Genomic DNA, 21389 nt, shown 5'->3' on the forward strand with positions numbered 1-21389 from the left:
TGAGCCTGGAAGCAAGGCAGCCGGCCCGGCCCTTTGCATGCAATCTTTTTCTGGAGCTATTTGCTGGAGGTATTTGTCGTCTCCTGCTGCGCGTCCTGCTTTCTGCTCGGATTCTCTTCCCTGTTGCCCTCCTCGCTTCTGTCTGCATTTCATGTCCTTAATGCACTGGACCCCCGAGGTCGCAGAGGGTGTGGGGCTTGACATTTCTTTCAGAATCTGCAAAAATAAAGGGACCCCCTTCTCTTGCCTCTGCTCCCTTTCTGCCCCTCCATCTTTTTTCTTTTCTTTTTCTGTTGCAAAGGTGACTTTGGTAAGTGAGTAGAGGACTTGAATGGGCCCAAATGAGATTAACAGATTAGAAAAATTATGTAGAAGAAATGCTTGTGGCCAGGATGTAGAGATATGGGAATAGTTCAATATGTATGTTGAATCCTATGATCACAGAATCTGAATGTTTGAAACCCCCATTGTTCTAGGCGCATTTTGCGACAGGGAATTTCATTAGCACAGGCAGTTTCTGAGCTCTGGGAGCAGTACTGCGCCTAAAATTTCAGATTAAAGCTGCAGAGTGGAAGGAAAGGAGGACCTTTTTCTGCCTCCAATTTAAGAATATTAGGGGGGTGGGCAGGGAAAGGACTAGACCATGTGAAAAATGAACATAATATTTTAGCTGCAGTTCATTCATTTTCAGCTTTGTATTTTTCTTATTAAAAAAGTGCACCTAGACATTCTGTTGTTGTGCCCATAACCAGCTCCTAGCTTCCATATCTCAGTTTCTAACCCTGCAGAATCTATAAGTTTAAAAATTATATTGGTTCTGCTCTTGTGCTGTACAAGCCATAGGTTCTCACAACTAAATCTCACATACTCCATTTATATGCTACACTTTATAATCTCTGATCAGTTTACCTAATAAAACTGTAAAATAAGGTTTAAATCCCAGGAGAGTAAATTGCAAGAGCACTTTTTCTGCTGAGTTGCTTTACAAATTGACATTCCTTGTGATTTTTTTGAAAGTCACTTTCTACTCAAATGTGAAACAAGGCTTCAAAATCTTGAATTTAATTAAACATGGGGGGGGAGCATTGCTATGGTTCCTGTTTTTCATCTTTTTGGGAGGCTATTTTTGCTCCTGTAAATGCTGGAGTTGAGAGAGCAACTTGAACACAACAGCAGCTGCAACTTTCCCAAATTTTTCTCCCTCCCCCCCCCCAATTATTTTAACACCACCATGGAATCAGGGGTTGGGAAAACTGCAAAAGCTTGCTCCCTCTTTGGTGGCTGTTTTGGCTGGTCCTGATTGGGTGGTTTTGCCTTGTGGTAGATTTGGGAGTTCATTGCTTTGGCCTCCTGTGTTATTTGTAAAAAGCAGCTCTTGGGACAAGAACATAGTCCTGACACCTTCGGCTTATGCAGAATATAGACTCTAGTCTTCAAACAGAATTTAAAAGTACCTTCTGAGCGTGTTTACCAGGAAGTAACCCGTTCAGTGGTGTTTACTCCCAGGTAAGTGTGCATAGGGTTGAAGCCTAAACCTGCAATCCCAAACACATTTATGGGGGAGCAAGCGCAGCTGAACACAGTGGATCTTACTTCTAAGTAGGCATATACGACTGTGCTGTAAGACAGTCTTGCGAGTAAGTTCCTTTTAGCTCAAGCTGAATTTCTGTAGGGATTCAAGACCAAATGTTTATGGGGTTTCTGTATCACTGTAAACTGTTCTGGGAATGAAAGCAGGAGTGTTATAGATACAGAAAATCATTGTCATTATTAAAAATTAAAATTAGAATTATTATAGAGGGCAGGATTCTGAGATTCATGTATTTCTACCGTGGCCACACCTAGACTTTTAAAATGTATCAAGATTAATGAAGCATTTCGGTTTACTTGTTGGGCATGAAAATATTGACAATATTAAAATTGTTTGCAGTTTGTCTTGGGAGGAGCACTAAACTTAGCCACATCATAATTCAATCTCTTTGCCAGTAGCTGATCCATCTTCACAAGGGACAAAATGTGTGACTGGTGCAGTTTTTATGGCCACCTGGCAGCTGGTGACATTTGGGAGGTGTACATGTTGTTCGAAAACAGTTGTCAACCTTTGTCCCACTTGCATCCCAGCCATCCCACTTGGAGAGCAGCAGATGGCTTTGGGGTGCAGCCAAGCAGAGGATTGTCCCTCCTGGCATCGGCTTCCTCGACCTTTCAGCCCCCAAAGATGTTTCCACGCAAAGTGAAAAACAGATATTCCAAGATGAACTTCCAAAGGTGCAGCTTTGGAAAATCCCTGCAGTAGTATTTGAAATGGCATGAAGACATCAGTTGGTTAAAAATAGGCTTAAAATAGTTAAATTCCCTAAGAAGTGTGCACCAAATTGGGGAATCCCTGGAAAAGTTATTTGCTAGTATTTATATCATCCTTCCCCTGCCCACTTCTAAATGTGATGTCCGAAGCGGCTTAGTATAAACACAGTGCAAAGTTTAAAAGCAACATGTTGGCTGTTTTTGAGATATTAAAACAATGATATTATTAAAACTATACCAAAGCACAGTGATGAAGCAGAAAAAGTAATAGCTAACAGGGAAAGCAGGTGAAGACAAAAGAACCAAAGGCTGTTATCTAATACCCTCTTAACCTGGGAGTAAACCCTTTGAATTTGATGGGGCTTACCTTTGAATAGGCACACACAACAGAAAAATCATGAGCTCGCAGTTTGACAGAAGTTCCTAATAGTGATAACCTGAACTAATGTGGCAGGGAATTCCGCATGCCAGTTCTACATATAGGCAAGGTTCTGTGTGTACCTAATTTGTGCTCCTGTACAAGTTGCCTTTGTTCATGTTTCAAGTTGGTAAAAACAGAAACTGCATTCTTTGCTAGGATGACAATTCTGTGGCAATAATAATAATAATAATAATAATAATAATAATAATAATAATAAATTTTATTTATATCCCGCCCTCCCCAGCCGAAGCCGGGCTCAGGGCGGCTAACAACAATAAAACAATACAAAAGTACAACACAAACAACACTCTAAAATCATTCATTATAAAATTAATTAAATTCAAGCCACTGGCCACCATTGGGCCAGAGCTCCGCGAAGATTGCCGAGGGAGGGAGTCAGGCTGTGCCCTGGCCAAAGGCCTGGCGGAACAGCTCTGTCTTGCAGGCCCTGCGGAAAGATGTCAAGTCCCGCAGGGCCCTAGTCTCTTGTGACAGAGTGTTCCACCAGGTCGGAGCCACAGCCGAAAAAGCCCTGGCTCTAGTTGAGGCCAGCCTAACTTCTCTGTGGCCTGGGACCATCAAGATGTTTTTATTTGAAGACCGTAAGTTTCTCTGTGGGGCATACCAGGAGAGGCGGTCCCGTAGGTACGAGGGTCCTAGGCCGTATAGGGCTTTAAAGGTTAAAACCAGCACCTTAAACCTGATCCTGTACACCACCGGGAGCCAGTGCAGTTGATATAGCACCGGATGAATGTGATCTCGCAGCGAAGACCCCGTAAGGAGTCTCGCTGCAGCATTCTGCAGCCGCTGGAGTTTCTGGGTCAGTCTTAAGGGCAGCGCCACGTAGAGCGAGTTACAATAATCCAGTCTGGAGGTGACCGTCGCGTGGATCACAGTGGCTAGGTCAGGGCAAGAGAGGTAAGGAGCCAACTGCTTAGCTTGGCGGAGATGGAAAAATGCCGCCTTTGTTATAGCTGCAATCTGCGCCTCCATGGAAAGGGAGGTGTCGAAGATTACACCCAAACTCTTAACGGACGGTGCTGGCACTAACTGCACCCCCGCAAGAGATGGGAGTTGCCCCCCCAATCCCATATCCCGTCCCAGCCACAGGACCTCTGTCTTCGAAGGATTTAGCTTCAACCGGCTCCCACGTAACCATCCAGCCACAGCTTCCAGACATCTGGTCAGTGTGTCTGGGGCCGAGTCAGGATGGCCATCCATCAACAGATAGAGTTGGGTGTCATCGGCATACTGATGGCAACCCAGCCCAAAACTCCGGACAAGCTGGGCGAGGGGGCGCATAAAGATGTTGAAAAGCATTGGGGAGAGTATCGCACCCTGAGGTACTCCACACACCAAGGAGTGGCGCGATGACAATTCCCCCCCAAGAGGCTAAGCATTCCATAACTCACATAAATTTAAGATTTGCTGTCCTTATTTTGCAGTATTTATTTCATTACCTTTGAGTTCTATTAGCTTGTAGTGCATGGAGCACAGAGCAGGCGTGATGACATCATCTGCAGTGATGCTAAGCTGATTGACACTCATTGTTCTGCTTAGTGCATGAGGTGATAAGGAGGCTTTCAAGTTCTACTATTGTGTGCAACAGATTAACAAAGCAAAAGTTGAGAAGGAAGGAAATAATCAGAGGCTTGCTCCTTCATTCCTTTTCTTTGATGAGGTTCCTACTTCATGCAAGCAACTTCAGCAATTGGCTTTGAGGGTCATCACAACGAGCTGCTGTCTTCAACATTTTACCACTATCCTCCTGCTGAGGCCATAAAGGCTAGGAACTTACGCTCTCACTTTTAAAAGAAATAAATCAGAGACAGAGGAGCCATGGGGGAGAGGAACCTGTGCTGGGTTCTAACTCTCACTCCCCATAACCAGTTGGCAGTTCTGGCTGATGGGAAGGAGTCCAGCAACATTTGCCAGGCTGCAGGTGCTTCCCATCCCTAGTTCAGTGGGTTGAAAAAGGACCTGTTTCTGTTCTGTACGTCTTCCAAACTTTATTGATGCAGGAATACAGATAGATGTTTCGGGGGACCCCCCCCCAGTCAGTGGTTACTTCTTGATGTATTGCCTGGTCAAAGGAGGTGGCCGATGCAATAATGAGCCACTCTTTCCCTGCCCCCCCTCCCGCTGCAAACTATCATCACGTTACCATGCAAATGAGGGGGGTTGTTTTGACTCCTTTTTTTGGCCTGGCTCAGGACCAAGCGAATCTGAAGTTTATGTTCTTCACAGCAACAGCTGCCAAGCTCCTTCTCAGACTACAGTGGCTGTGCCTGGATGGGTGCGGTGATTCTCTAGTTCTTGAGAATGAAGAAAGGAGGTTTGTAGATTGGGCCGCTTGGTGGTGAGGGGGCTCCCTGGCTCAGAGAGGCTGGTAAGTGGCAGAAACCAAAGGAAGCTCGTATTTCTGCTAATGGTTATTTGTTTGTTTGTGGTGCAGAGCAACTTCTACAGTCACCATAGAAATATGTCTAGAGTTGAATTTGGCAGGAGGTGGAGAAGAAAGTGCCCTCCATGTCTCAGAGACCCCTGTGAAGAGGGGCTGGTTGTTAAGCCACTCTGGGAATCGTAGCTCTGGGAGGGGAACAACTCCCAGCAAACTACAGCTCCCAAAATTCTCTGGGAGAACCCATGACTGTTTAAAGCACTTTAAAAGTATGAGGTGAAGGTGGCCTCACTTAGGAGTAAGTCTTATTGAATTCAGTGGGATTTTTCATATAAACATCCATTTTTCCCCTCTATGCTGTTTAACATCTACATGAAACCGCTGGGTGGGGTTATCTGAAGGTTTGGAGTACGTTGTCAGCAGTATGCTGCTGACACTCAGCTCTGTTTCTCCTTTACATCTGCAGTGGAAGTGCTGGACCAGTGTCTTGCCTCGGTCATGGACTGGATGAGAGCCAATAAAGTGAAGCTCAATCCAGATAAGGCAGAGGCACTGTTAGTGGGTGGTTCCCTAGACCAGATGGGTGGGAGATCACTTGCTCTTGATGGGATTACCCTCCCTCTGAAGGAGCAGGTTCGTAGCTTGAGGGTCCTCCTGAATCCTTGAGGCTCAGGTGGCCTCAGTGGCCCGGAGTGCCTTCCATCAGCTTCGGCTGGTGGCCCAGCTGTGCCCCTATCTGGACAGGGACAGCCTAACTACTGTTCTCTATGTTCCGGTAACCTCTAGGTTAGATTACTGAAATGCGTTATAAGTAGGGCTTCCTCTGAAGATGGTTCGGAAACTTCAGATGGAGCATAAATTTGGTGGCCAGGTTGCTCACCAGAGGAAGACGGTTTGAGCACATTACACCAATCCTGGTCCAACTGCACTGGCTACGAATTAGTTTCCAGGCCCAAATCAAAGTATGGTTTTGACCTATAAAGCCTTGAGTGGCTCAGGACTGCAAGACCTCAAGGACCGTCTCTCTCCATATAATTGACCTGGGCCCTGAGATCTTCCTCCTCCTCAAGAGGTCCGGAGGGTGGCAACACGAGAACGGGACCTTTTCTGCAGTGGCTCCCTGCTTGTGAAATGCTCCCCCCAGGAAGGTTCAGCTGGTGCCTTCATTATACACCTTTAGGTGCCAGACAAAAATGTTCCTCTTCAACCAGGCCTTTGGCCAATTAATATTCTACAGCCTTTTAAATGTGCTTGTGGGAACGGTGGGGGTATCTGTTTGGTTTGTTCTTAGTGTTCTTATGTATTTTGTGTTTTTTATATTGTAATTTTATGTTGTGAACTGCCTTGAGCTCTACAGTTGAAGGGTAGTTTACAGATTTAATAAACAAAAATAATAAAAATAATAAATGTTAAAAGCAAATGAATCCCCAAAAAGAATCTCCACCTTGAATTGGCTACCTGTAGTAAGCTGACACCCCCATGGACCAGCGCCTAGGATTGTGCTGGACATGACATTGATCTCGTGGGAGGCAGGATTTGGGGGGGGGGACGAGGTAGAGGAGAGGGATGGCCTGTGTCCTAAAGTGACACGTCGGTGTCTGTGCCCCTGAGACATTTTGTTGTCAGGGGCCAAAGTGGAGACATTATGCTCCCCTCTGCAATTCCATATACAGCCCCCCCTTACGCGGGGCTTAGGTTCTGGGGCCCTGCACACATAAGTGAAATTGAGTAAAGTGGGGATTGCAAAGTAAGGACACACAGAGAGAGAGTCTCCCTCTAGAAATTGCTGGGGGCCGCTGCCCGTTCTGTTCCAAGCCTCCCCTCAGTTGGGCTACTATCCCTGAGCAAGGGAAGGCCAATTTATTTCTCCATTTATTTCTCAGCAACCTGCATAAATGCTGGTGGGGTGCACGTAAGGGGGTGCCTGTTCCAAAGCTGAGCAGATTGCCCCTCAGAATCTGCCCCCAAGGTGGCTGCCTCCCTCCACCTGACAGGAAGGCTGCCCCTGCCCCCGCTCTTCGAGGGATGACAGGTGTCTCCGTGCGGAAGCTCTTGCTCCAGGAGGCGGGGGTGTTGCCTGATGCTCAGGCCATGGCGCAGGAGAACAGGCAGACTTTGCCAAGGGGCTGCTTTTGGAGAATGAAAATTGTTATGTACTGAAGTTCTCACCCTGGGCCAGCAGGGGGATACTGTAGATAGTTTTCACTCAGGTCCACATATGCAAATAAGGGATTGAAAGTGACGTTCAGTGATTGGATAGTTACAGAAAGTGTTACAGTTGCATTCTAGTGGAGCTCTCTATAAGCAGGCTGGCTGAACCCTTCAGTTCAGTTAAGTTCTGTTCTGGCCTGTGAATAAACAAGAGCTGTCTGAAGAATCGCTGTGTCGTCTGATATGTTCACCCACAACTTAACAAAAATAGCTCATGTTTCAAGAACCCCTCTGGCTCAGCCACAGGACCTGGCAGCAGAGAGATAGATCAGCGAAGAGATTCCATTGGCTGCAATATAAAATACTGTAAGAGGTGGATCTTTCCTGGAGCAAAGGCCTGCTGTGTGTTGTCGTGTCTCTTTTTAAGTGAAGGTCTTGGGGCAGCAGTTCTACAGTGTGGTGGATGCTGTTGTTGTCTGTGTTTGTGCATGAATCTGGCCCATATGGTCCTTGGAATTCCTCTTAACTTGATCATGGGGTCAGAGCTGAGGAAAGCTCTTCTTCAGTTTTGAGGGGCCCAGTATCAATTCATTTGTGTGTTTATAATTCTGTGGTGAGAATTAATAAAAGCTTGTGGGGGAGGCAGTTGATGCAGCAGCAGCAGCAGAACAGATTTTTTAAAATGCAAAATTATCCATTTTGCTGCTGGCTTTTCAATGCTGGCGGGGGCTGTAGTTTGTCTGGAGAGCACCAGGTTGCCAAAGGTGTCCTTAGGTTAACTTTCAGAACTCTGGAAGTGTGTGTTTGTGTGTGTGGTTTTTCCTACTACCACCCCTAAATATTCTTCTCTCTTTCCACCCCCATCCAGGATTTCTGAATGGTCCTGCTAGCTTTTTTCTCTTTGCTGACTTTGGCCTGGTTAGTTTGGACCAAAATGGCAAACTACCCAAGGAAACTGGTCGTGGAAGGGCCTGCCCCAGACCAGCCACTTCCTTCCGAAACTCTGGATCTTCCCACCAATGGATCCCCCCTCCAACTCTCCAAAGCTTGTGGGTCGCAGCGCCCGCTGATGGGGCCCAGCCAGGACTCCGAAGATGCCTCACAGCAGTGCCCTCCTCTAAGCACGCAGGCCTCTATGGGTGCCCCGAAGCAGCCAGAACACCCCTCCTGCCCCTGCAAGCCCCCAATTCCCCAGTCTGCCTCAGGTCATTTGGCCCAGGGCTCCCCAGCCACGGAGTCGGGGAGGCCTCTCAGCCGGGTCATCGTCCCTTCCTCAGGCCAGTCGCTGAGGCAAATGCGGTCCCTCTCAGGAGAGGAACCAGAGAGCAGCCAGGCCCAAGAGAGGCGCCAAGCAATGACCAAGTTTGTGCTGGGCTCTTTCGAAGACAACTCTTCTGAGGACGAGCTTGTGGCTGGATCCTTCAAAATGGCGGGCAGGAGGAGGAGCAGCTTGGCCAGCGTCGGGTCCTCGTCCTCCATGGATTCCTCGCCGCTGATCTCCCGGTCGGAGACCAGTGGGGTGATGAGGTAAGCATCATGGCAGCCGGAGAGCCTGCTGGCAGCTGGGCCAGGCAAAAGCTTGTTTGAGCATGGCATGTGAAACGGGCACAATATGAGATCCTGTGCTCTTTGTCTTTCCTGACTTATGCCAAAGCCCCCTCTCCTTCTGATTCACAGCAGTCTATCCCTCCTTTGCAGCTGAATGCCTATGGCCTTAAGCAGCTTCCCCAACCCCATACCCTCAATAAGTTTTGGCTTGCAGCTCATGTCCACCCAGCCAGCACGGCCACGTTCCCCCCAAAGGATGCTTCGTCCTTCTGGGGCTGATAAGAGCTGGAGGGCACCAGGTTGGGGAAGGCTGAGCTTTAAAGGATGGGATGAGGAGCTTGTGGCCTCCGGATGTTGCTGGACTCCAACTCCCATGAGCCCCAGCTAGCGAGGCCAAGTGGCCCAGGATGATGGGAGTGGGAGTCTCAAAAACAGGCCTGCCAGCCATGTTCTGCTTTGACGGGGGGTGGGGCGTCTTCTTGGTGGTGGCACATCCTGGGCTCCTTTGGGAGGAAGGGAAGGATACAAATGGAGTAAATAAACATATGAAGGAACCAAAAGGCAGAGAAGAAGCTCCTCGCTCCTCCTTTGTTCAGTTCAAGATACAGGCCAAGAGATTTCTCTGTGCCTTTTCCCTCTTTTTTATTTTTTGGCAAACTGATTTTTTATTTGCTATGCTCCTTGCTTGTTACTCCAACTGTTGAAGTTGTGGCTTAAAAAAATGTCTTTCATTTTGAGATGCTGAGGTCTCTTTCATTGTATGTCAGTTTAGAAATGTTTGATTTATGCTTGACTACTGCAATGCGCTCTACGTGGGGCTACCTTTGAAGGTGACCCGGAAACTACAACTAATCCAGAATGCGGCAGCTAGACTGGTGACTGGGAGCGGCCGCCGAGACCACATAACACCGGTCTTGAAAGACCTACATTGGTTCCCAGTACGTTTCTGAGCACAATTCAAAGTGTTGGTGCTGACCTTTAAAGCCCTAAACGGCCTCGGTCCAGTATACCTGAAGGAGCGTCTCCACCCCCATTGTCCAGCCCAGACACTCAGGTCCAGCTCCAAGGGACTTCTGGCGGTTCCCTCACTGCGAGAAGCAAAGCTACAGGGAACCAGGCAGAGGGCCTTCTCCATAGTGGCCCCTGCCCTGTGGAACGCCCTCCCACCAGATGTCAAAGAGAACAACAACTACCTGACATTTAGAAGACATCTGAAGGCTGTTCAGGGAAGTTTTTAATGTGTGACATTTTAATGTATTTTTAATCTTTGTTGGCAGCTGCCCAGAGTGGCTGGGGAAACCCAGCCAGATGGGCGGGGTGCAAATAAATTATTATTATTATTATTATTATTATTATTATTATTATTATTATTATTTTATTGATTTAAAATTTAGACGTGGTTTCTGAAAGACGAAAATAGGTGATATGAAGAGGTAACAATCTCCAGAGTAGCTCAGCTTCATGGTAGCTCAGCATCCAGCCAAAGCCAGAACTTTTCTGTTTAAGAAATTCAGCACTCCCATTAATGACCCCCTTCTTAGTTCAGCCGGGGTCTTGGCTTGCAGCCAGTGGTGGATTTAGGTAATTTTAGATTGTGGACTTAAGGTTCTTTGGGGTCCCTTCTTGGGCATTGATGATTCTAATGGGTGGCGGCTGGAGGGCGGCAGCACTCTCCAGATAATATTGTATGCCTCACTCACTGCAAATGGCCTTATGGGGTGGGGGCATTAAAAGGCCATGTGCATTGCTCACCAACCTGCATTGAGCACCCAGCATTTTTTGGCTCAAGGCTCCAAGGGCAGGGACTCATCCACATTTCTGTTTGCCCCATGATTTCCATTCACAGGTCCAAGAGGTTTTCGTTTTGTGCTGCCGCTTTTCCTGGGAAAACCTGAATGTCAATCTGCAGAAAACCCAACTGGAATTTGTTCCAATTCAGCAGTAAGCAGTGCGTTTTCCAGGGAAAGTGGCAGGACAAAAGATGAACCTCTCTGACCCTTGAATAGAAATCACAGGCGTAACAGAAATGTGGAGGAGCCCTTGCCTGTACCAGCTGCATAGCAGAAAAGGCAGGCACAGCTCTCTGCTTCATGTTAGTAAAAGTTAACTGTTAAAGCACCCGACATTTCCTAACAGCAGGGAGTGGTGAGTGAAAAGAGAGAGGAGCAGCGAGTTCAGATCCTGAAGCTGATGGAACTGTGTAGATGATGTGTAGGTGATGTGTAGATGGGGCAGAGGGAATGACCTGTTTGTTTGTTTTTCAGACGAGAAATTATTGTTGCTTATTTATTGAATTTATATCCCTCCCTTCCTCCCCAAAGAGCCCAGGGTGGCAAACAGATGGGCCATTTAAAACAAAAGCAAGGTAAATGTTTTAAAACGGGTTAAAACAGTCTAAAGAGAACTACAATTGAAAACATCTAAAATCAGTTACAGTTAAGAACATTACAAAAGCAGTTAACCAAAAAGATAAAAAACATTCTTCCACCCAGTGATCTTAGGGTTGCCTGGAACAGTGAGAGCCGGTGTGGTGCCACTGTTTGGAGTGCTGCTCCAGGAGCTGGAAGACCAGGGTTCGAATCCCCACTCAGCCATGAAGCTCCCTGGCTGCCCTTGGGCCTGTCACTCAGCCCACGCCACCCCACAGGGCTGTTGTGAGGGTGAAAGGGGGGAGGGGAGCATTATGTACACCACCTTGAGCTCCTTGGAGAGAAAAAAGGTGGAATATAAAGGGCATCAATTAATAATCGTAATTCGTTAGTCACCAAATGCCTGGCCAAGCAGGAAAGTTTAAAAATTTCTCCTGAAAATAAATAATGATGGACGCAGACGCACCTGACTAGGGAGGGCATCACTGAAAAGTCTCCCTCACGGGCTGGTGAGAATCGGAGGGCCTCTGGTGGAGCCACCACCAACCAGCCCAACCAATCGTAGGGTCCGAGATGGTTGGTAATGTATTCCAGATACCCATAGTCTATTTATTATCTGGTGTTTCAAAGATCTATATCCTGTTTCTAATTTTTTTTTTTTAGAGAACCTCTTCTGAAGCAGTGTCACACAATAAGCCTTAATGTCCACAAGGACACATTTTATTTTTAAACACAGGCAAACACATTAGCTACAAGTTGTTCCCAAAGCCTTCCAGGGTTGCTGATAAGCAGAGGACAAAAGGCCTGATTAGGACAAAGGACTGTTTCTTGGGGGGGGGCAGGCCCCTTGCCTCCCTCTTGCTGCTGCTCTCCTGTTGCAATGGGGGGGGGGACTATGTAGTGATGCGTAGTAATGGTGAAGGGGCTTTGCAGCCCTGGGGGTCCCTTCCACAGGGGACTCTTGGCAACGAGGAAAGCGGCAACTTGGATTTCAGTGAGAAGCAAACCCCGCATGCCTTCCGTGAGTCTGTCAAGCCAGTGATGGAGTCCTGCGAAAGTTTCCCATCTGTCAGGCAATGAGCTTTCTGGAGGTGCCTGGCTGGTCACTATCAGAGGCGGGACTTTGGCTGAGCCACCAGAGCAGGTTTGCAGTGTAAAGGGTGACGTGGTTTTCTCACCCCCCCCCCAAAAAATTTATTTGTTGTGTTTCTATCCCACGTTTTTCTCCCAGAAGTTCAAGGTGGCCCACATGGTTCCATCTCTCCTCACCACAGCCCTGCCAGGTAGGCTTGGCCGAGAGGCCGTGACCTGCCCAAGGGAGCTTCATGGCGGGGGGGGGGGGTTTGAACCCTGGGCTCTCCAGGTACTAATCCGACACTAATCGGACTCTTCGAAGTCCTTTTTTCTCTGCTGCCCACAAGACCTGGGTGCTCTTTGGCTTCGCCCCCCCCTGCCCAGGAAAGGGTTGCTTGCGTGTCTTTGGGAGAGGAGAAGCAGCCGCGCCTGAGAAGCGCCCCGACTGGCCCGGGGCTTCCTTCTCTGCGGCGTCTCGGGGCCCTTTTCCTCGGCTGAGCCGCTTGGTGCTGCTCGAGAGTTTGCTGGCGCTTTGCCCAAAGGGGAGCAACAGGCGGCAGCAATGGAGCAGCAGGAGGCGGCGGCGGAGGAGGACGAGGCTGCCTCGGGGGCACCAGCCTCTGCCCTCCGCCCTTCTGGGGGGCTCCCGGCAGAAGCCCTCCCGGGCAGGATGGCAGAGGAAGGCGGAGCCGATCGGAGCTGCTCCGGGGGCCTTTGGAGGTCAGTCGTGGGGGGCGGGCCGGGGAGGGCCGAGACTTGGCGGCTGAAGTCCCTTCTCCGCTTCGGGCAGGAGGAGAGGAGGGGCTCTTGGAGCCTCTTGGGGTCCCCTTCCCCTTGTGCGTGGCGTCCTTTCCCCCAGCTTAAGAGGTTTTTTCAGGCACCTGCATGTCAGAAGAGGGACTGGCTTTCTGCAGTCACTATTTCCCGCGTGGGGTTTTCAGAAGTGCCAGAGGTCAGGTGGGGGCTTGCAGAAGCCCTTTCGTCTGCTTTATTGCACCCCTGGGTGTTTTGGAGCCTCCCGTGCATTTGGGGAGTGGATTCTCCAGATTCTTCGCTTCTTCGTTTTCGTCAGCAAAGATTGTGCCCGTGCGTGTTTCGAAAACTGCTGTGGCCGGAAAAGCTCCTAGATGGAGTTTCCCATTTCCAAAACAAAATCCACGTTTCTTGTGTGACGTCACTGTGTTTCCCACCCTTGACCCTTGCTTGCCTCTTCCATTTTAAATCTTTCTTGCCCTCTTCCCTCCCTGCCCGCACTGCGTTTTTCTTTTAAACATCCAGTTTGGAAAGTGAGGGGGGAACTAACTTCACAGCATCTTGTCAGGTTAGTTGATCTTCCTCTCCCCTTGCTTTCCTTGCCTGTCATCTAAAAATTGGGTTAAGTTTTTGCTAAAAGCAGAAATAAGCAAAATTGTGTGCACGCCTTGGGAGTACATGGGAGACACTGATTCCAGTATAATTTATCCCGATTTATTTTTATTAATGAAGGTTTTGATTTACTTCAATAAACATATCAATATAGTAAAAATAACATAAGTGCAACAAAGCAGCATAGTATAGAATCATAGAATTGTAGAGTTGGAAGGGATCCTGATGGTAATCTAGTCCAGCTCCCTGCAACGCAGGGATCATCTAGATCATGAATGACAGAGGGCCATCCAACCTCTGCCTAAAAACCTCCAAGGTTATTTCTGGGGGAGACTTAATATTAGGTTGGTAAAGTACTTAAGACCATTATGAAAACCAAATTTCACATGGTGCTGTGGAGAGGGAGTCCTTTGTATCAGTATTTCTGCTGTATATAAGGGAATTCAGGGTCCTCCTGAATTCTTTTTGGCACCACACCATTTATGAGTCCCCCCCAAATTTTCATATTTTTATAACAAAACAAAAGTTGTAAATTCTGATTTATAAGGCTTTGAGTGTGAGTTGTTTAAATGTGTCATGCATTGCATATTGCGTGAAGCAGTTGGAAAGGTGGCTTTAAAATAAATTAATTCCCTAAATATATGTTATTAAGATTCTTTTCTCTTCCCTTCCCCCTTCCCCCACCCCACAAAATGCACCACTCAAAATGTGGGTTTAGCTACTAGGGTCCCACAGCGCAGCCGTGTTTCCCCAGCCAGAGGATGGCATGGCCGGACATTTGCCCGGGCCCCTGTCTCCTGATGAGAAGACCCTCTGACCAAGCAGGGCTTCCATTTCCTCTTGCACAGATTATCTGAGAAGGTCAAGTGCAGTTGAAGAGAGCTCACACTTTGCATGTCCCAACTCTGGGGAGGAGCTTTTGAGGGAGGGGGCAAGCCCCAGGGCCCCAGGATCCTGCAGCCTGCAGTCTGCATTAGATAGGGACTAGACTGCCTGCCTCTGTGACAAGAGATTTCAAAGGGTTTACCCTCTAGGAGTCCACGCATCCCAACAAAACTATGGCCTGACCATCTTGACTAAATGACTGAGTGGGGTGGAGATACATTTTTCATATTGCTTTGCGACTGCTTATACTTTCTTTTTGAAATGCCAATTAGTCCAGTTCAGATTTGTATATGAAAGGGCACATCACCCCTTCCCCCATCCCCCAAAGGCTGAGGTCACTGCAAGATGACCATCAAGAGAAATTTGCTAAAGTTACTGGAGATCTGTCTGTTTCTTGAAGACTGAAGAGTTCTGTGTGTGGGGGTGTTTGTGTTTGGAAATATATACCCTAGTGGAGTGCTCATGTTCATGAGCCTGTCATTCTTTCCAAGAGGGGATTTCCACTCCTCCTTTTTCTCTCTCTTCCCCCTTCCATTTTTCATTCTTCTTTTCCAGCTGGCACTCAAATGTTCTGTGGCTTCTGGACAGCTCAGCATTCATGGGGGGAGCCAGCGGTGGGAGGAGTTTCCTCTTGTCTTAACTCACCACCTGTGTTTGCTATCGGAAGGAGTGATTATTAATTTTTATTTTGATGATTAGGCTAAATTCCCAGTCAAAACTGCCTCACTCACTTTTTGTCCTTTGCTCCGGAGGGTGTTTGTTGCCCCCCTCCCCGGCCTAATCTTGCCCGGCAGCTGCATTTCTGAGGCCAGCCCTGCAAGCACTTGGCGAGAGAGCAAGGAGATAGCAGCAAGGAGCAGAAGCTGAGTGGCAAGCCGCCCTCCTTTGCCTCTCCTTAGTTAGGGGGGCATACGGAAGGTGAGAATTTGGGTAAGGATTGCCTGGGTCAGGCCAAGTCTTGCTTAACCCAGCCTTCTGTTTCCAGCTCACCAGCAGCAGCCCTCCTCTCCTTGTGCCCAGCATCTGGCATTATTTGGTGGTATGATGTGCTTGCACATGGAGGCTCTCTCTAAGATCTCACTTCCCTTTGTCACCTTTTAAAGCCACCATGTAAGCTAGTCATCATCACTGCGTCCTAGGGGGGTGAATTCTGCCACTAGGTTGCATGCTGTGTCCTGAATAGGCCACCAATTTGTTTCACTGTGGTGACATTTCATTCACATAGAGACAGAGCGAAGGGAGTCTTCCTGGTCTCAAACCAGCAGCCTTGAGGCTGGTGACTCTTTGCTCTTGGCACTGCATTGGGAGAAGACCTGCTGGGTGTCCTTGTGGTCGGACACAGACAATTTCTTCTGCAGCTTTCAAACGAGTTCTCCAAAGTTTATAGATCACAAACACATTTCTGAGCCAGCCTACACTTGGTGAGTCATTTTGGTCTGAAAAGAGGAGAAAAATTGAAATTGCAGAGTTTTGAGAAATTAAAAGACAAAGTGCGAGACTGGCTTCACTATTATCAAATAAGGGAGGCTTATAATTTGGACAAAAAAATTGGCTTCCAGGTGGAAAAATCAAAATTGGAAACAGAACTGTTAGATCCCAAAACTAAGATACTTTCAAGAATGTATAACTTGCTGTTGAAATGGAATACGCAGGATGAAACGGTTAAATCTGCTATGATTAAATGGGCACAAGATGTTGGACATAACATTATGTTTGCTGACTGGGAACAGTTGTGGACCACAGGTATGAAATTTACGGCAGGTAATGCCCTAAGAGAGAATATTATGAAAATGGTATACAGGTGGTACATGACACCAGTCAAGCTTGCAAAAATCTATCATTTGCCTGATAATAAATGTTGGAAATGTAAAGAAAATGAAGGTACATTCTTTCACCTTTGGTGGACGTGCCCAAAGATTAAGGCTTTCTGGGAGATGATCTATAATGAAATGAAAAAGGTATTTAAATATACCTTCCTGAAGAAACCAGAGGCCTTTCTCCTGGGCATAGTCGGCCAATTGGTGCCAAAGAAGCATAGAACCTTCTTTATGTATGCTACAACAGCAGCAAGAATACTCATTGCAAAGTATTGGAAGACACAAGATCTACCCACCCTGGAAGAGTGGCAGATGAAGGTGATGGACTATATGGAACTGGCGGAAATGACTGGCAGAATCCGAGACCAGGGAGAAGAGTTGGTGGAAGAAGATTGGAAGAAATTTAAAGACTATTTGCAGAAATATTGTAAAATTAATGAATGTTAAAATGATGTTGGATTGAAATTAAGTGGCATTAGCAAAAAGGCTAATAAGAATATGTAAAAATGGATTGATAATGGATGAAAATATATAGTTATAATATGTTAAGATATAGAGTTAAGATAAATGAAAGAGGGTAAGGATTTGCTGAACTGACTATGTGAACGGGAATACAAAAAAGGGAGGTGTGAGGAGGTCAAGGAAACAAGCAAACGAGCTTAAAGATTTCAAAAAAATGGATTTGTTTTTAACTTTTTCTATTTATTTGTTTTTTGTATTTTGTATTTTCTTTTTTATGTTTTTTTTATTTCTCTTTTTTTTTCTTGTTCTTTCTTTTATTCTGTAAATTTCTGTTTTTTGTAAAACCCTAATAAATATTTTATAAAAAAAAGAAAGAAAAGAGGAGAAAAACAACAACAAGAAATGTGGAATTATTCAGTACGTGTCACCTGGAGGGCAATTCTGGTTCGCCCTTGATAACCAGAGGAGTGGTGGTTTGAAAGCTTGCTCCTCCTTGAGCTGCCCTTCTGGTTCCAAGGAGTCGCTGCCTGTGACTCCTGCTTCCTATCAGTCCTACCAGGTCAGCCTCCACTCTTAATTTCCCTCCGTCTTCTCACCCCTTCCAGACCCAGCATGTCGGGGATGCACCTGACCAAGAAGGGGCGTGAGCAAAGGAAGCTAGACTTGCACAGGGACTTCACGGTGGCCTCGCCTGCAGAGTTTGTGACTCGTTTTGGAGGAAACCGTGTCATTGAAAAGGTAGCATCCCCAGAGAAGGGTAGCACATCAGGGGGTTTGCGACCATGGCTGGGTTTCTTGTGGGCTTCTAAAAGATATCTATGGGAGGGTATGCATAGCCGCCCTCTTTTGGCATAAGGTGCAGAGCTCAAATGCAAATTTTTCATAGAATCACAGAGTTGCAGAATTGGAGGGGACGCCAAGGGTCATAGAATCATAGAGTTGGAAGAGACCACAAGGGCCATCGAGTCCAACCCCCTGCCAAGGGTCATCTAGCCTAGCCCCCTGCAGTGCAGGAATCACTGCTAAAGAATCCTTGACAGATGGCCATCCAACCTTTGTTTAAAAACCTCCAAGGAAGGTTGGGTCCGCCACCATATTTGTATCACTTTTCATTCATTTTTCTTTCCATTTTTAAGAAGACCAAGACACTCTTTTGCACAGAGCTTTGGGTTTGGAGGATGAGGTTAGACTATTGCTCTCCCCCCCCCCACCCCAATTTAATATTCGTGCATTACATGGTTTCATTGTACTAAGCTTTATGGAACCCACCCTGGAACCCCATGGTGAAGGGTGGGCTTAATAAATACTTAAGGGTATATAGTAAGTAGGTCATCATCAGGGGCACCAACTCCTAGAGCAGGGGTCAGCAAACTTTTTCAGCCGTGGGCCAGTCCACCATCCCTCAGACCATGTGGGGGACCGACTATATTTTGGAAAAAAATTAAATGAACGAATTCCTATGCCCCACAAATAACCCAGAGATGCATTTTAAATAAAAGCACACATTCTACTCATGTAAAAACACGCTGATTCCTGGACTGTCCGCAGACTGGATTTAGAAGGCGATTGGGCCGCATCTGGCCCACGGGCCTTAGGTTGCCTACCCCTGTCCTAGAGGCTGAGCTCTTTTAGGCCCCTTCCAATTTTTTGGGGGGGGCGGCCCTCCACCAATCTTCAGTGCAGCCCGAGGTTGAGAACGGCTGCTTTAAAGTGTAGGGTGTGAATGTGGCCCACGCTTCTCTTGTAGTCTTTGGAGGAGGGATTGGGGTGCTCGCCATTCTCCAGCTGGAAATCTTTCCAGGATTAGCTGCTTAGATGCTTCAGTTGAGATTCTTGCATCGCAGGGGGTTGGACTAGATGACCCTCAGGGTCCCTTACAACTCTGTGATTCCATGATTCTAACAACAATCAGTAAGAAACATTACCTGTGTGTGGTTTCTTCCCAGGTCCTTATTGCCAACAATGGCATTGCGGCCGTGAAGTGCATGCGCTCTATCCGCCGCTGGGCCTATGAGATGTTCCGCAATGAACGGGCCATTAGATTCGTGGTCATGGTGACACCCGAAGACCTCAAAGCAAATGCAGGTAAGCAGCGAGAGTGTGGCTGCTCTGTCTCTGCAGGCACATTCAGCGCTGCAAATAATTCTACCATTACAATTTTTCAGAGTATATAAAAATGGCCGACCAGTATGTGCCAGTCCCCGGAGGAACGAATAATAACAATTATGCCAACGTAGAATTAATTGTGGATATTTCAAAAAGGATTCCAGTGCAGGTAAGGTCTGAAATGCTCTATCTGCCTCTTTCCTGTTCCGGAGAACAAGACAACAGAACAGTTTGGTTTGGCGGCTTTGAGGATCAGTTGTTTACAACAGGTGTGTAGCTCTTGCGCTTGCTTCCTTGGAGTGCTTTCCGCAGCCTTTTGTGTTTGGATCCTCCGTGTGTCTGCCATGAAACCTCCATGCAATGCAAAGGATTCCTGGGGACAGATAGAGAGACTCTGCTGGCTCAGGCAGTGGGTGCTCTGGGTGGGGAATGGCAATAAGGTGGCTCTGTGACCCTCTGCACTCTCAACCAGTTTCCCTCCTCGGAATTAAAGCCCTTGGAAAGCCCTTGGAAAGCCATTTAAGCAGTATTCTGGGAACTGTAGTTTGCTAAGGGTGCTGAGAGTTGTCAGGAGACCCCTGTTCTCCTTCCAGAGCTGCAGTTTCTAGAGTGGTTTAATAGTCAATCCCTCTTCACAGAGAACTCGGGATTTGTAGCTCTGGGAGAGAATGCACCCATAAGAAACTACATCTCCCAGACTTCTTTGGGGGAAGCCAGGACTGTTTAGAGTGGTATCCCGCTGCTTTAAATGCATGGTGTGAAGGTGGCCGAAGCTCCTCTGCTCCCCTTAGGGAGTTCTCTGCTATACGCCTCTCTTGTAGTCCTTGGGCTCTGTAGGGCAGATCTTGACTCCAAGCAGCTCTTTATGGATCTGAAGTCTGTTTCTTGAATGCTTTCTTTGCAGGCTGTTTGGGCTGGTTGGGGACACGCATCGGAAAATCCAAAACTTCCAGAATTGCTTCACAAACATGGCATTGCTTTCCTAGGTAGGCATTCTTTCGTGCAGGGGTCCCTGCTATTTTGACAGTGGGCGCAACAGCGTCTCCTAAGATTCCTTTGGAGGAAAAATGGGGGGGGGCTTTTGAAGGTACAATCTTCTTTTTTGCCGGGTTTATTTGGGGACAGGGTAGGTGTTTTGCTTGTTTTATGAGATGTGTTTTTGCCAATTTCTCCTCCTGTGAATTGATATTTTGTGGTGTGCATGGCAGAATCTTAGATTTCCAAAAGACTGACATGGGGAGCTGGCTCAGTGTCTTTGAAATGCATGCTGCTGTGTACCTGTTAATACGGCTGATTTCAAGGTTGTTTATGCACTGAGTTGTTTATGCTCTGTGTGCGTCCACATGGATACAAAAATAGACAATTGTCTGCTGTGGTAAATTGCAAAACCGGGGCCACAAGACGAGCACTGCCTCCTCCTGTGTTATATCCTGTATAGCACTACAGACTGTAAGCTGCCTGGGGCAGGGACCTGTCCTCTTGCATGTTGGTGGCACTCTTAAATGGGCAGACGCAGGATGAGTCGTGTGCTGACCTGCCTGTTGGAACAGGAGCACTGATGGAGTTTCTGTGGTGCAGAAACTAAAAACAAGCAGCATGCGGAGCAAGTGTAAGCAAGGGAGCTCTGCTGGGCTTCTTGTGGGGCCTCTCCTGGCTGCTTCCTTACGCTCTTCCAATCCTGCCTACGAACGGATGGGCTCTCATGCTGTTGTGCGAGGGGACCATCCATCCCGCTGGGCCTTGCCCAAGTAAGTACAGTTCTTGGTAGTTTCTTCCTGCACTTACCCCAGGATGACTTGTTCTGTTTTGCCAGGCCCGCCCAGTGAAGCCATGTGGGCTCTGGGGGACAAAGTGGCTTCCACCATTGTGGCCCAGACGGTCCATATCCCCACATTGCCTTGGAGTGGAAGTGGTAAGAGAACGCATGCGCTCTGTCCCTGCCTAGCTCAGGCTTCTGGTTGGTGCTCCCCAACAATTGCAGGCCTCCCCTGATCCCAGCTTCACTCTACACATGCCCAGAGGTGATGGGACAGAGTGGAGGTTCAGGGCTCAAGGAGCACGGCAGAAACCAAGGCCTGTTTTTGTGAAATGGAGCCTCTCTCACATTTTCTCGCCCTCCTACCTACCTCTGCAGTGTTTGACATGAGCTGAGGAAGATTAAGTCTCCATTTGTATCTTGTCCAGCATTCTGTTCTCACACTGGCCAACCAGATACAACAACAACAACACTTCACCCATCTGGCTGGGTTTCCCCAGCCATTCTCAATGGAAAACCAATAAGCAGAACCCAAACCCAAGAGCACTCTCCTGTGGTTTCAGCAGCCATGAATTTGTCCAATTTCCTGGGCTGGTGACCGTCTCACTGCCTCCTGCGGGAGTGAGTTCCAACTCTGCGCTGCATGAAGAGGTCCTTTCTTTGATCCTCTCCCAATCTTTCAACATTCAGCTTCGCTGGACATCCATGAGTTCCAGTGCTTGGAAAGAGG

General features: G+C 47.5%; 1 protein-coding gene across 16 annotated transcripts in view; it reads left to right on the forward strand.

The window, feature by feature from the left end:
- The first annotated feature begins 1396 nt into the window (after positions 1-1396).
- The window catches only part of ACACB (acetyl-CoA carboxylase beta), a 61061-nt gene continuing 41068 nt past the window's right edge, over positions 1397-21389 (forward strand). For 5 of the 16 annotated variants that reach the window (XM_053363294.1, XM_053363295.1, XM_053363296.1 and 2 more), the window contains exons 1-8: positions 1397-2848; positions 4560-5114; positions 8146-8804; positions 17403-17535; positions 18744-18882; positions 18963-19072; positions 19808-19889; positions 20717-20815. In XM_053363294.1, the coding sequence (XP_053219269.1) occupies positions 8155-8804; positions 17403-17535; positions 18744-18882; positions 18963-19072; positions 19808-19889; positions 20717-20815 (1213 nt within the window). In that variant the 5' untranslated portion in view covers positions 1397-2848; positions 4560-5114; positions 8146-8154. Of the gene's footprint in view, positions 2849-4559; positions 5115-8145; positions 8805-15326; positions 15437-17402; positions 17536-18743; positions 18883-18962; positions 19073-19807; positions 19890-20716; positions 20816-21389 lie in introns of those variants that run through there. The other 11 variants (XR_008327372.1, XM_053363291.1, XM_053363293.1 and 8 more) reach the window with 6 other exon arrangements.

Source organism: Podarcis raffonei, chromosome 13, assembly GCF_027172205.1.
Source record: "Podarcis raffonei isolate rPodRaf1 chromosome 13, rPodRaf1.pri, whole genome shotgun sequence".
In the NCBI taxonomy this organism is placed as follows: Eukaryota; Metazoa; Chordata; class Lepidosauria; order Squamata; family Lacertidae; genus Podarcis; species Podarcis raffonei.